This window comes from Cydia amplana, chromosome Z (assembly GCF_948474715.1).
Source record: "Cydia amplana chromosome Z, ilCydAmpl1.1, whole genome shotgun sequence".
Classification (NCBI taxonomy): domain Eukaryota; kingdom Metazoa; phylum Arthropoda; class Insecta; order Lepidoptera; family Tortricidae; genus Cydia; species Cydia amplana.
Genome location: NC_086096.1, coordinates 17,045,156 through 17,061,444, shown reverse-complemented (window position 1 = coordinate 17,061,444; position 16,289 = coordinate 17,045,156). Strand labels below are relative to the sequence as shown.

Here is a 16,289-nt window from a genome sequence, read left to right as displayed (position 1 = left end):
GTCTACCACAGATTGAAGGGGCATTACTGCCATTTTACACTTCATACTGAGTGCCCGTAAATTATTAGCAAGGGATCCTTTATGACACAATTTGTTCACTTTCATTAAAGTTTACCCTTTTTGCGTAATATTACTTGTTAAAAATGCGGGTTAGCAACGCTTTCGTACCTATACCCAATTATTATAAGTATTGTATGTTCCGGTAACTATGTCTTTTAATTCTCGTGCTTACCTAAAATGTCATTCTATAGAACTTGCTAACTATGTAAACAAACCGCCATATTGAAACTGTCAAAAAATATGGATTTACTGGTGACTTTTGTTTATATAAGTTAGCAAGTTCCATAGAATGACACTTTATACTCGTAATATCTGGGAGACCGAGCAAAACTCGAAAATGCGCGTTTTCCTACGGATGAGACCAAGCTAGATCGATTTTTCGCCCCCGAAAACCCCCATATAGCTAATTTTATCGAAATCGTTAGAGCCGTTTCTGAGATCCCCGAAATATATATACATATAAATAAATATATAAATAAATAAACAAGAATTGCTCGTTTAAAGGTATAAGATTGAGAACTGCGCAAGTATAAGATTCCAAATTCCACTTTTCGTTGTACATTCCATGATCGTTCCACGATATCATGGGAATTATCTTTTTAGGAGTAGATTTAGCAGTAAGTAGTTCAAATAGTAAATAAAATGTTTAAGTTCAAATTTAAGGAAGCCTGGAGTAAAGAGGATTAAAATGTGCCTACCTTGAAACCCACATATGTGGCGCTATAACTAAAAAATCAAACGCAAATATGTTTCTAAGTCTGCGCAGTTTTTATATCTTTTATATCGGGTCTTCAGTACATTTAATGGTGTCTGAATGAATCTGAACCATTGCGAGTAAATATCGAGGGCAAGTCGCCCGGGGCGCGGTGAAATGCTCATTTTATGTGCGGTAATGATAGGGTTTGGGGCGGCAATCAGTCACCACGCTAATGACTGCGATTAACAAAAGTATCCTGGCGCTTATTTAAACGCTATAAAAATCGTTTAAGTGCTATCAAATCCTAGTATGCAAGGCGACAATATAGCGAAACAAATAGGATTGCGACATAGCTGCCACTATTTTTTGCTGATTCAAATTTGACCGTACTGTTACTTAAATTACACTGTTAATTTCAGGATCAGGTCAAATACAACTCTGGCAGTTCTTGCTGGAACTTCTGAGTGACTCGAGCAACGCAGGCTGCATCACCTGGGAGGGCACCAACGGCGAGTTCAAGCTGACGGACCCGGACGAGGTGGCGCGCCGGTGGGGCGAGCGCAAGTCCAAGCCCAACATGAATTACGACAAACTGAGCAGGGCTCTCAGGTAACATATAGACCTAGATCGAAGCGTTTGGCTAAGCGACTTGTCGGGTACCCGTTTCCTTGCTGTGCGAGTTCACCCTAGAGCGACAGTGTATTTCGAATAATTTGTTGTGTTTCGATAGATTTTTTCTAATGTTTCACCTTTGTCCAGATACTACTATGACAAGAACATCATGACTAAGGTCCATGGCAAACGCTATGCCTATAAATTCGACTTCCAAGGGCTAGCGGCGGCCACACAACCGGCGGCGAGCGATCCGGCATATAAATATCAAAGCGATCTTTTCATGAGCTCTTACCATCACTCGGCAAAGCTCTCGTCTTTCATGGCTCCCCACGCAGCCATGCCGACATCAACAGGTAACTAAATACACTATTATATTAACTGCTCTAAGCGACTTTTCTCAATGCGAAATAATGTTTACGTGCCAAAATCATTTCTTAACTGAAAGTGCGACTGCTAAAAAAACATGTCAACATACTTGTAAGTGATATAATGATAGAGTTAATGCCATGCACCCTTCAAACGCAGTACGCACTTGAGGGAATCTGCATTTCTCAGTGCTAATACGGCGGTACACTCGCTTGTGCAAATATTGGCACGGTACTCGAAACGGGTTGTCAGTGGCACGACTCGACTTAGCACTCTTGACTTAATGGAAGGCTATGTTAAACTCTACTCAAACCCAAAAAGATTAAATGTACTGATGAAAAATAAAGTTAAAAAATGTAGACAAATAGTAGTTTCGTCATTTATTTACCTAATGAAAATATAACAACTTAAGTACCTATGTAGAAATCATTTTGGTGCGTCATGCAGAATATATATGTACTTAAATACTTTATGCGAGTGTTTCATTTTGTGAATTTTATCGACTTCTATTGTGGTGTTGAAGCATATTTTGTATATTTTACCTAGCGATTCTCACATGTAGAATAGTTATAATAAAAACTCTCTTCTTATACTACCATAGGTATACATCGGGTGATTGTTAACTAACCATTTCGCTGGCGTGTGTATTGATCCTCTTTCTACCAAGTTAAGCTGGCAAACTATTGTTGCAGCGTCGATTTTCCCGTCGGCGTCGTGGAGCAACTGGGGCGGTGGGGGGAGCAACCTCTACTCCCCCCACTCTATGGCCCCACCCCACGTGACGTCGCATCTGGGCTCGTATCCGCACTACGCATGACCAGCCATATAATTCGACGATATACCAAACGACGACAGTAATATGGATACACTTTTTGTTAATTATTATTTATAAATTTTTACGCTTCTCTTGTCTATGTACCTACGGTTAACTTTTAACTCGTTATTAGCTATATTTTGCCAAACACTTGTTATATTGCCCAGGAGGACGGTTCTCGGTGCACCTGATCTGTGGTATTGACAAAGTTCAGTTGACTGGAAAACAAGCAAAAACCAAGGTGAACGGGTATTGAAGAGGTTTTCTCAGAGTAGCAACCTTGTGGGGGGGAAATTAGCGACAATGTAACGCTGTTGACTGTGAAGGGTATTTTGTATATTGTAAGAATTATTGTAAAATAAATGTGTATTTATTCCTTTGACTTATTGGACTAGGAAAATAATACAAAATGATCCTCGGCTCGTAAATAAACTAATTCGAATCCACAGCCACATGTTCCAATAAATAATTAATTCCTACAGCTACTTATGCAACCAACAAGAATGTAAAATTATGGTTTCCGCTGGCATTATTTACGTGAAAGATCTCTGTAATTAATATTTCTGTTGCGTATTTTGATTGAGCTGAAAATAATTTTGCGGTTACTCTTCTTACATTTTTGGTTTTTATGTAATATCTATATCAAACCGCCTAAGACGAGTAAAAAGACAAAAAGTTATGGTTGCCAACTTCCCTAGTTAAATTGTTTTTATTGTGAGAAAAGATAAGGAGTGAATTGTGAAACGCAAGACTAGTCTTTTATCAAAGAATGTTGTAAATAATAGATACTCATTAATTAAGTAGAATTATTTATTTAGGATTACAATAAAATTTTAATGGTATGTATTAATTTTTAATGTATAAATATCGTGTAGGTAAAGGAAAGTAAGTAAGTACATATTCGCGCTATAGGTATCTATAGACCACAGCAGGTTTCTCAGTGGCGTTGACTTGGTTTTGGGGCGCAACGATGTAAAGGTAATTTGCAAGAAGCTTATAAAACACTGGAACTTGCACCAAAAATTTGAAGCATAGTCCTAAGTGCAGCCTTGAATTACGGGCTTGCATTTATTGCCGTCGATTTCTGGAAAAAGATACACAGTACATCCCAGCTATTATTAGGCTGTAATAGCTTAAAAATAGCTAAATATTAAGCATACATTCAAGGGAATAAATGCGTGCCAGTCAACCAAGGTATATTTTCTCTGCTTCAGATTTCTGTTCTACATCAACCTCCAGTGTTTTATAAGCTTCTTTGACAATTCATTGTTTGAAATAGTTGTGACAAAAATATTTCGGTACCTATACCTACTGACGACGACCGCCTCAAGCTGTAATGTTTGGTGATATTGTAGGTACCTGGTCAGTATTGTATTTTAAACAGTAGAACATCGGATGTGACATGAAATTTTGTAGCAGTGCAGCCAAGTACCAACACTAAAGAATAAAAATGTGTCACAAAATTCTAAAATATGAAAATGAAAATTTTAAAAATTGATTAAGCAATGTTCACCGTTTAGAAGAAATGATTATATTTTATTCACTTAGCTAATTTGTATATAAATTATATTCCTATAAGAAAACGTATTTCTGTAAACACCAAACTAATTTCTCAGTCGATGTATCGATTTTGTAAGATTAGGCTTCCTGTTAAATATAATTTGCCTGAATTTGGGTTTTCTTATTGAGTATATATCATCTAATTACATAGTAACACGTATACCTACATCTACTTATTCCGGGTATTTTCTTTGATTCCATTAACTCTAGTACATATATTCCTGGCCCTTTTAATTTAAAAACTGAAACGGGACCGGTGTGGCGAGCAAGCACTTACTTTTATTATTTGCCCTGACGTTTCGAACGTGACGTTACGTTCGTAATCACAGGCAGACTGGCAATTGGCAAGGAATTATTGTATCAAAATCTTCTAGCTACGCGGGTTTTGCGAACTATCCGCACTCGTTATCGCTTTTCCAGATGGGACTATAGTTATTTGTACAACAAGAGATCAAAGTTTGATATTTCTTCGAGTGCTTGTTTTGAGTCCCGTGCAAGCGAAAGATTCTATACTAGATTCACGAGCGTAGCGAGTGAATCTAATTTAGAATCTTGAGCGTAGTAAGGGACTCAAAAGCGCACGAGATGTAAATAACTTTGATCTCGTGTAGTTCACAAAACTTTTCACCTCAGCAGTGAGAACATATTAGAGAACACGAAATAGTTATTTGTACAACAAGAGATCAAAGTTTGATATTTCTTCGAGTGCTTATTTTGAGTCCCGTGCAAGCGAAAGATTCTATAGTAGATTCACGAGCGTAGCGAGTGAATCTAATTTAGAATCTTGAGCGTAGTAAGGGACTCAAAAGCGCACGAGATGTAAATAACTTTGATCTCGTGTAGTTCATAAAACTTTTCACCTCAGCAGTGAGAACATTTAGACAACCCGAAAACATGTAATCCTTCTTCATCACTTACCTATTTAGTCATGTTTCTTAAGATATACTTACAATTAAGTATAATTACCACAATCAAACACAAAAACAAACAAACAAACGTAGTAAATTTCAGTAAAATAGGTAATATATGAAAACAACGACCATCAATTGATTGCGGCAACTTTTTTTTTGTAAAAAAAAAAACATTGTAAGATACGGTCCGAATTACGGATACTTACTATTTGTAAACTATATTGTAGAGATTCTTAAAAGTATAATTATTTATTTTACGTGATATACTGTGTATTTTTTGAGTTCATTATTTTAATCGTACAATAAATTACGTAAAATATAGTGTTTTTATCAAATCTGAAACTTTATTTTCATTAATTACATATTAAGAATTCATACTTGTATGTGTTTTGGAACGATGCGTTCTGACGTTTTTCGGGGGTCTATTATAAACCGTCAATATACCGTTGAATGTCGTTTGAAAATTTTTTGTCTCTTTCTTTTTGCTAACGACGTGAAAGGGACAGAGATAATAAAATCCAAGTATTTCGAACTTGTATTAGACCCCGCATGTTGAAATGACATTTGAATATTAAGGTCACTAGAATGTCATTTTGTCTCACTCAGTGAGCAAAATGCGATTTTGCTCACTGTTTTTAAGTAGCAAAGTACCCTTGTTCGAGCTGCTGAGGTGAAAAATGTATTCCTTCTTCATCACTTACCTATTCACTCATGTTTTCTTAAGATATACCAACAATTAAGTTTTCACCTCAGCAGCTCGAACAAGGGTACTTTGCTACTTAAAAACAGTGAGAAAAATAGCATTTTACTCACTGAGTGAGCAAAATCGCATTTTGCTCATTTTGTCTCACTCAGTGAGCAAAATTCGATTTTGCACACTGTTTTTAAGTAGCAAAGTACCCTTGTTCGAGCTGCTGAGGTGAAAAGTAATATTTGTTTAAAATTTAAATCGAATTCTGATAATGGGTTCCATTCCATCAGAATTGAGAGAACTACTCATCCATTATGGGCGTAGGTGCTTGTAGTTAGCTACTTTTGTTTTAAACAACCAATCATAGATTTGCATTTTAACTTAGGTACTTTACTGATGAAGACCATAATTAAACTCCTCGACGACCTGAGGACGCTGAGGAGTTAGGCGTTAGTTTACGTTAGGCATTTTTTTAGGGTTCCGTACCCAAAGGGTAAAAACGGGACCCTATTACTAAGACTCCGCTGTCCGTCCGTCCGTCCGTCCGTCCGTCGTCCGTCCGTCCGTCCGTCGTCCGTCCGTCCGTCCGTCTGTCACCAGGCTGTATCTCACGAACCGTGATAGCTAGACAGTTGAAATTTTCACAGATGATGTATTTCTGTTGCCGCTATAACAACAAATACTAAAAACAGAATAAAATAAAGATTTATGTGGGGCTCCCATACAACAAACGTGATTTTTGACCGAAGTTAAGCAACGTCGGGCGGGGTCAGTACTTGGATGGGTGACCGTTTTTTGCTTGTTTTGCTCTATTTTTTGTTGATGGTGCGGAACCCTCCGTGCGCGAGTCCGACTCGCACTTGGCCGGTTTTTTCTTTATATGTACTTATATTTTAATGCTTAAGATAAGGTGAAACTGCCGGCCTAGCCAAGATGACAATCGCTATCGCTACGACAGCAAAACGTTTTGTGTCTCTCTATCACACTTCCATATTAGAGCGACAGTGACAGTTGCGTTTCGATCGCTACGGAGCGTAAGCGATTGGCATGTTGGCTACGCGGCCTGTTTATAAAGACCACAAAACGATAAATTAAACCATTATCGGAATCTTAGAGACATAACACATAACATATAATTTAACCTAATTTAACTAAGGACTCTAAGGAAAGTTCTCTTGAAGTTAATGGAATCCGTAAAAGCACCCGTAGGTACTTTTTACACTTGTGATAGATTATATATTTTATGTTTTATCAGAAGGCGCTGCAATCGTTTAAAAACAAAATATGCCATTAGATATGCTAAATCCAAAGAAACATAAACCAAAGACAACAGACTTCTGTCACGCATGTAATTTTTATAATAATAGTATTATAAAAAAAACTTAATTCGGTGTGCATCCGGTAACATTTTTAAATAACACTTTTATAAGGTGAACCAGGATCTATTGAGGGTGCGCCATGTTGCGGAATTTCACTGGAACTAATTTTTTCATACTACACTGAATTGTCACCCTATACATGAGAATAACAGCGCCCTCTTGACAATTATCATATATTACTGGTCAGGCCAGGGATCGGAACCGGTTTTTTGCAAAAACTTAGAAATAACCATATTTTGCGAATTATTTTATACTAGAAATGTAGGACTCAGTTGTGTTTTTAGGTTACGACTTCGTTTTATTAGATTGCCCAATTAGAAATGAAGTAATTAGCAAAGAACGAAAAAATACCGTTTCCGTTCCCATACAAAAAATACCGGTATCCGATCCCTGGGTCAGGCTATATATTAATGTTTATTACAGCAATAAATATAAGTACCAAAAGCATCTACTAATATGGTACGATTTTAGTTATCATTACGGTTACGATTAGGTGGAGTGGTAGATCATTTCAGAGATTGATAAACTTTTTAATAACCGTGTGGAGAAACAATATAAAAACTATCCTTAAATAAATGTCAATAGTTTCACATTAAGGTAACCGGGTTAATAACGTCAGCCAGCGGGCTCAGCACGGTTCCATTTTTATCGACTATCACTATGCACGTCACTTTCGCACTTACATACTTGTTAGAACGTGACAGGCATGGTGACAAACGATAAAAATGCGACCGTGCTATACTAGGGCAGGCTAGAGAAAACGCATTTAGGTACCCTAATGAGGAATAATATAATACCTACTCCGGTTCTCCTGTTCGGTTGTTCTTGTCTGGTTTTTGGGTTAGATTGGTGACTTTATAGGTAGGTACTTATAAACACCCCTATGATGCACGTAATGGTATGGGATATCCCAGTAATGGGATGGTATAGAAATCTTGTAAAATACCTAAGTACCGTAAAACGGGGTGAGTAGGTTTCGCGGGGAGAGGTGGGTTATGAATGGGGAGAGAAGGTTTGAGAGGGGGGTGAGAAGGGATTTTAAGGTTACTGCTACAAAAATAATGTATTCCAATTTAAAATGGAGCTATAGTAATACGCATAATAATAAAAAAATCGACCCAACAATCTTCCAAAATCACCTTTGTATGAAAACCCCTCTCACCCCAAATACGAGGCACTACGGGGTGAGGTGGGTTTTCCTCTTTATCGTCAAAGTTATAAAATCGAACTACCCAAAATAAAATAAAAACTAAAATACAAACGTCCGGAACACTTATTATATACACCATTCAGTTTTCATATGTAAAAACAAAATGTTATCGAGGTTTGAATTTCAGTTTTGACCCTACTCACCCCATTTTACGGTATTAATTACCCTACCCTATATATACCCATAAACAAGAGCCATAGAGCTGTTGTTTAAGTTAAATGTTTCATTGACTAGCTTTTGTTTGTTTAAAAATTCATGGCGCCATGCCCATGATTGGAGCAAAAATTCATAGTTTTAGTTTGTCAATAATATTGAAAAAATATAAGTATCTTTTTTTTGTATGGGAACTGCAAGCCGACTGCACGCCAACTGCAACGTCGGCGTGCAGTTCCCACACAAGTTGCAGTCCATCTTTACCGGCCCTAAGGGCTGATTTAGACGGCGCGTGAACTCGCATGCGATTTTAGTTACATTGCGGACTGTTGGTTACGTCGAATTCAACCGATCGATTAAAAACCGCAATGTAATGAAACTCGCATGCGAGTTCTCGTATCGTCTAAATGAGCCCTAACTCTGCAGCTCTACACCGAGTGTGACAAAACAAACTAGAAGTGAACAAGTTATTAACGTCTTATTGTCGTAGACATTTTTAGTGTGATACTTCCACGATGAATCAATCGCTAGTGCCAATCCAGCGCAGTTATTGTAAGATACGAACACACATTTCGTTTATATCGAAAACTAACTAATTTAGTTGTAGTTATATTATAATTTATAATAAAATATGGACGATAAGCACGAAGCATTTCATACATTAACCCGCCATATCCTATCTCTATAGCACTTTCATGATATATATTGGTTTCTCACTCCCACAGTGTGTATTGACCGCCCCACATATAGATAGATGATAGCCGTGCGATAGAGATAGAAACTGGCAGGTCAATGTACGAAGTTCTTCACGCTCAGCGTCCTGACTTTATAGAGTGATGATAATAATTATCATCGTAATCGTAATATGAATGCTACTGACATTCCAACAAAATCGGAGTAGTACCCAGGTACATACCTATAATCATGTTGGCTATGATTGTAACGTCCGGCTGTGTCTATTGTTTAAATAAAGTTTAAGGGCAAGGGTCCTCCGAATGACTCTGTGCGCTGCGTTGGTACAGCGTCAAATTGTACCTATCAGAAGACAATTTTTTTAATATTTTTGACGATAACCGCTAACTGCGCAAACGCACTTGGGTACGCAGCGCACACCTTCAACCGGACCTTGGAGCAGTTGTAATTATGGAGGCAATTTCACGAAAAACTGCTGTATAACTCATTAAGGTGCATTGAGATAATTAGAACAGAAACTTGGGTAATTAGAGAGTTCGTGAATGGACTCTCTCAAAACACCTTACTTAAAAATGAAAGAACCACGATCATTGATGACCATGTGAATCATTTAACATGTTTGAATAGTGCATTATTGTATACACTAAAAAGTTGTCGAATATCACTTTTGTATGTTTTAAAACAGTTAAAATTGTAAAGTATTAGTATATGTGCAATGTTACCAAAGGCAATAAAATGCTCAAAATCAAAGGTGTGTAACTAATAACTAATGTAAGCAGCAGTTAATCATTAGATTAGACTGGCAGCAGATCGAAAATGAAAAGGTTTAGTGGTTTTTACACAAAAGAAACTTCAACTAACGTAGGATAACCACCTACTATGGGCCCGATTCCATTGAGGTATATACAAGAGACGACATCTCGAACAAAATGTTTCCGCACCTCAGAGAAGTGCATGCACTTCTTTGCTTTTAGTACAATGATTTATAACTAAAGATAGGTTATAGGCGTTCCAAAATTGAAGCGCTTAACTTGTGACAATTTGGACAAGTTTCCTTTAGACGCGGCTGGACAAGCGAGAAATGTGCACGTGCTAACGAGCTCCCGCACACCGAAAGAGAAAGAGACGACCTTATGTTTAACAACAAGTGTGACAAAGATGGATGGAATAAGAAAATTAATCAAAAATAACAGATTTCTTCGTAAGCACAGAAATAAATATGGAAGTATTTTTTGTGCTCCTCAAGTATGAGTATAACCTATCTATGGTTATATAATATCATTGTTTTAGTACGTCACCGACCACTGACGAAATGCCACACATGTACAAAAATTAAAAAAATAATAATTAAAAAATGCCTTCGTGCGTGTTAAAAAGTTGCAACAATAGCACAAGAAAATATAATAAAAGGGATGGAATAACATTTCACCGGTAAGCAATGGAATAACTGTTGATTTAGGTACTATTATTTAGTTTTCAAAGTAAATGTTTGGTCGTAGAAAAAGTATTGTATGCAACGTTGTTTAACTGAGTCAAAAAATACTCGTGGCGTCTTTATTAACAATTTTCGGCTTCGCATGCATGCATGCACTTCTCTGAGGTGCGGAAACATTTTGTTCGAGATGTCGTCTCTTGTATATACCTCAATGCCCGATTCGGATTTTGTAATAGACATCTATTAGATATCTTTTAGACATCGCCAAGATACGATAACGATATGTTTAAAATCTAACCTGTCAAATTTGACATTTCTGAGATTCTGGAGATACTCTTGGACGATTTCCACAAGAGATTACTTATCTAATTCACATCTAATATAGATATCTAACACGATCTATCGTAAAAGTGACATTGGTTGCCGGAATTGGGCTGCAAAAGAGAACTAGTTAAAATCTAAACTATAACGTATCTAGAATAGATCTAGTACGTGTTGTCTCTTGTGAATATCTTGAAGTTCGAATACGGCAGTCTACCTATCAAAGACTAACGAAGTCGTAGGTAAGTACTAAGTTTACAGAATGGCCCAAAAACCGTTACCATTTATTTGTAATATAATGTTCCTAAAATGTCTTTCACAAAGTCATTTAAAATTAAAACTGTTATCATATTACTTAAAACAAACGTATTATCTTCAAGATATTCTCCTTAGCTTTGCTACACCAACGCAAACGTTTGTTAAAATTATCAATTTGCTGTTGTATAAATATTAGTCAACTTAGTTTTGAGTTTGGGCCACACTGTATTAGATGTAGTCATGTAGGTGTTATAAAAACAAGAAATGGAAACATCTTTTGGGCTCTGTCTGCATGGCACGTAGACTCTAGTTGAAGAAGATGGTACCTACGTGAAATAATTCCTCTTACCTTTATAAGAATGACTTCCTTAGTCTTCTACGACTGCCTATTCTTTTTTAACCAGCACCATACAAATATGGTACACCGAATTCATCTATTCAAATAAAAGGAAACTATTTTATTTTGTAATATCTATTAAAATAAATGTGATTGACTGATTTATCAGCGTACTTCATCAGTATTTAGTCTGTCAGTAGAGAATCATAAGTGAGCGGGAATGATCGTTTTATTTTAATCTAGTATTGTATACTGTTATAAACAACTAGTTACCTAATTTGTGATCAATTTCGAAGTCAATAGCTGTATTTCAAAATTAATTTATTCACGTTGTTTTATTTAATATTTTAATTTAAACATTAATTTATTGCATGTGTCGATATAATAAGTCTTTAGACGTAGAAAACGCATTGTATAGATGTTATTGTATTTGGAAATGAATAAAAGAATAAAATACCACTTTTTTTATTTTTCGTTCTAAGTATTTTTCACTATTCCCGCCAAAGTTATAATTTATCAACTATTATAGGTATCTCTGTCGCAGCCATCTGGGTTAAATTAGGCAGCTAATTAGTTGCTACAGCTACTATACGATCGTGAACACATTCACTGCCATGAACCAATGATTTATAACTCAAGATAGGTTATAGGCGTTCCAAAATTGAAGGGCTTAACTTGTGACAAATTGGACAAGTTGCCTTTAGACGCGGCTGGACAAGTGAGAAATATGCACGTGCTGACGAGCTCCCACACACCGAAAGAGAAAGAGACGATCTTATGTTTAACAACGAGTGTGACAAAGATGGATGGAATAAGAAAATTAATCAAAAATAACAGGTTTCTTCGTAGGCACAGACATATGATAAATATGGAAGTATTTTTTGTGCTCCTCAAGTATGAGTATAACCTATACTGAGTCAACCAAATCTTGTCAGTAGAAAAAGGCGGCAAATTTGAAAAATGTAGGCACGAAGGGCTGTCGTCCCATAGAAAATTTAAATTTCGCGCCTTTTTTTACTGACAAGATTTGGTTGACCATCTATATCTATAGTTATATAATATCATTGCCATGAACACGTACCTATGAGTGTTCATTGTCAAAGGACTGTCTCATTTTAAACATAGACAGAGAGAATCATACTATCTTTGTCTTACACTCTAGTACTACCCAAAAGAAAAGGATGAGTAGTTTTTTCGTTCTTATTTACTGACAATTTGGTTTGACTAACTATAGTAATCTTCTCTCCCTTTGACGATTTTTTCTTTAAGAATTCCGCCTCTTTCTAATCTGATCGGTGGTTTAGAACTACTAGCACCCTCTCTTCAATCGGTGAGTGAAATAAAAACAGCTGACTTCATTGCTTCAACCAACGCGCTATCACTCGCTATATGACCCTAGATAACGCCATCTAACGATTTTCTTCAGAAGGTTTTTTTTATATTTAAGTTTAAATTGTTTGCAGGAAGATGGCGTAGTGAATTTCTTACAGACAAAGAGAACCTTACACTGAACCTTACAGATTCGAACTATTCGCTCCGTCAATATCTTATCTCACCTTATCTTATCTTATAACTTAAACCAGCAATTCTTATGGTGTCATCTTCATCTTCCTCGCGTTGTCCCGGCATTTTGCCACGGCTCATGGGAGCCTAGGGTCCGCTTGGCAACTAATCCCAGGAATTGGCATAGGCACTAGCTTTTTCGAAAGCGACTGCCATCTGACCTTCCAACCCAGAGGGTAAACTAGGCCTTATTGGGTTTAGTCCGGTTTCCACACGATGTTTTCCTTCACCGAAAAGCGACTGGTAAATATCAAATGATATTTTGTACATAAGTTCCGAAAAACTCATTGGTACGAGCCGGGGTTTGAACCCGCGACCTCCGGATTGCAAGTCGCACGCTCTTACCGCTAGGCCACCAGCAGCGCTTCTTACGGTGTCATATAAGTATATAAATTAAAATATATATTTATTTATATATATGTATAGGTATATTTATATATTTCGGGGTTCTCGGAAACTACTATAACGATTTCGATTAAATTTGCTATATGGGGGTTTTCGGGGGCGAAAAATCGATCTAGCTAGGTCTTATCTCTGGGAAAACGCGCAATGAGTTTTTATATGTTACGTGCAAAGCTCGGTCTCCCAGATGTTAAATATAAAATCATGTATCAAAGAATGTTAACGGCATTGATATAGAATAAAGAAGTCTAATATTAACGGAGAAGCAACTCGTTGGGTACGTATCGTACGTAGGTCATAGTTATAGACCACAGAGTAAAGTATATGTATGACCTTCACGACTATTGCAATATGTTATGTACTAGCTGGCAAGCTACAATTGTATTAACTATATGAAAAATAAAATTGGAAAACTGACAGATGCCTAACCGACATCAACTCGATTCGAGCTTGTCAGATTTGGAGACTAATTACCTACGTCTGAAAAAGTATAAGTAAAATATTTGTTGCACAGATGTTCTCTCGTTTAGGCCTTCGTTCCCTTATTGGAGGTGCGGCATGCTGCAGGAGACTCGTGACGATCACAAACCCGCCAGTTATGAGCGTGAGGCGACATAGCGATGTTCCTCCACAACCGTTCGATAACATGCCCTTTAAAATTAAGAGTCGGTAAGAACAGTAAGGAGCGATTCATTATTATTAAGAGAGAAACCAAAGGCGATTGGTTATATTCGTACAGTTGACGTCATTAGAAAGTCATCTTACCAAACTTTGTGTGAGGGAATGTAACTATTTTTTTACTTGAGGTAGTCAGGAACTCAGGAAGGATGGAGTTCTATTCCAAGCACAGAAAGTTGTTATTATGTGGGAGACATTTCTGTCAAGGTTCGAATTAGTGAGGTTCTGTATTTAAAACGGGCTGCTTGAATATATAGCCGGAGAGCTAGCCATGGAAATAGGTATGCAAGCAACGAAACGAAATCCCTCTAGTTAGTGTGCCATACTATCATTATTAATGACTTAATCCGGTCGCCTGGCAGCTGTTCAGCGGTGGGTGTGAGAGTGGATGGGCAACAAAGGGGTTGTAAAATCAATCGAAGGTGTGCTATAAATTGCACACCTTCGATTGATTTTACAGCTCTGAGATTGGTGTGATATTATAGCTAATTATGTATTTAATTCAAATATAACAATGCCAGGCGTTTTATTTGGGGGAAAAGTAGTGCCAAGTGATGAAAGTACATAAACCACTTGAGCGCCTGCATGAAGATTACGAGCAAATTGCACCTGACTTTACAATTGCTTTACGTATATGTCTTCTACTTTTTGTACTCTGTCACAGAATAAATAATAGTACTACTCTGTTTGATTACACCTAGGTAAGTGTTAAGAAAAAGTAGAAGACATATACGACTATGCGTAAAGCAATTGTGAGTCAGGTGCAATTTGCTCATGGTCTTCCTGCAAGCGCTCATGTGGATTGTGTACTTTCATCACCTGGCACTACTTTTTCCCCAAATAAAACGCCTGGCATTGTTATATTTGAATTAAATACATAATTAGCTATAACATCACACCATACTCAGAGCTCTATAAATTGCACACCTTCGATTGATTTTACAACCTCTTTGTTGCCCATCCACTCTCACACCCACCGCTGAACTGCTGCCAGGCGACCGGAATAATTAATAATGATAGTATGGCACACTATCTAGAAGAGGGATTTCGTTGCTCTATATATTGCATACCTATTTCCGTGGCTAGCTCTTAGACTAATATTTTTTAAGATTTACTATCATGCATGGCCAGATTTTATCGTGTAGTCTTTATTTTGGTACTTATAATAATTCTTAATTTCAGATTTGCAGCAACAGTTTTCTTTGCCGTATTCTTTGGACTTGGTTTATGGGCACCCCTGATTATTGTGTGGTATTCAATGGCCAAAAAGACTATGTAATTAGTACAAATATAGGAACATTCTTTTTCCCAACTTTGTATGGTTTAGTAGGTTGTAAAGTAGCTTTTACAACTTGTCTCATTGTCATTATATTTTTATTATGTATTAAAAAGTAGTTGAGACCCACTAAGTGTTTTAATTTGAAATCGCGAGACTAGACTAGACATAAAAAACAATATAAGTTGCAAATAAAGGTTACCCTTTATAATTTCAGGATTTTCTACACAGCACAGAACTTAGCACCCATATAGATCTTAATTCTTTTGTCGGCGAGTCGACAATGACACATTCTTAACCTTTTGGACGCCAATGACCGATATATCCGCAATGTAGGTTCAATAACAAAGACCGATTAATGGGTCATAGACCACAGAGCAACATAGACCTACGTGCATATACATAAAGTTCAATTTCAGTTTTGACACTTTGACACTGCATCGAAAAGGTTAATATTTAACTAGGCTCTCATTTCACATTTATGTTTTTGTTGGGATATGCCTCACACAAATGTTATTATACAGTAGAAGAGTTCCTATAAGACAAATGAATACAGAGAAAACCTAATTTGTAATATATGAATTATTGATATACAAAGCATATAGGCAAATATAGGTTATGTACTATTTATAAGCATTTGCTATTGCCACACCTGATATGGGTATCATGTATTGATACAATTGTTACTGGAAGACCTGATATGTACAGTCAACAGCAATAGTTGCTAAGCGGGCCAGGTGTTCAAAATTATCTTGTCGCGAATTTATTGTTAAGAGAATAATAGTGCATCAAGGTAATTTTGAACACCTCGCCCGCTTAGCAACTTCTGCTGCTGACTGCACATATATAAAAAAAAGTAATGTTTATAAT

At 36.8% G+C, this 16,289-nt stretch overlaps 1 protein-coding gene and 1 long non-coding RNA gene across 3 annotated transcripts in view; both read left to right on the top strand.

Moving 5' to 3' along the window:
• The window catches only part of LOC134660832 (DNA-binding protein D-ETS-3), a 96,239-nt gene extending 92,938 nt beyond the window's left edge, over nt 1-3,301 (top strand). For both annotated transcript variants that reach the window (XM_063516662.1, XM_063516661.1), the window contains exons 7-9: nt 1,177-1,366; nt 1,517-1,725; nt 2,431-3,301. In XM_063516662.1, coding sequence (XP_063372732.1) covers nt 1,177-1,366; nt 1,517-1,725; nt 2,431-2,555 — 524 coding nt within the window. In that variant the 3' untranslated portion in view covers nt 2,556-3,301. The remainder of the gene's footprint in view (nt 1-1,176; nt 1,367-1,516; nt 1,726-2,430) is intronic.
• Nucleotides 3,302-13,899: 10,598 nt separating this feature from the next.
• LOC134661600 (uncharacterized) lies at nt 13,900-15,548 on the top strand. The gene is made up of 2 exons (XR_010097980.1): nt 13,900-14,134; nt 15,326-15,548. It is a non-coding gene; the product is annotated as an uncharacterized LOC134661600 (long non-coding RNA).
• Nucleotides 15,549-16,289: the final 741 nt, after the last annotated feature.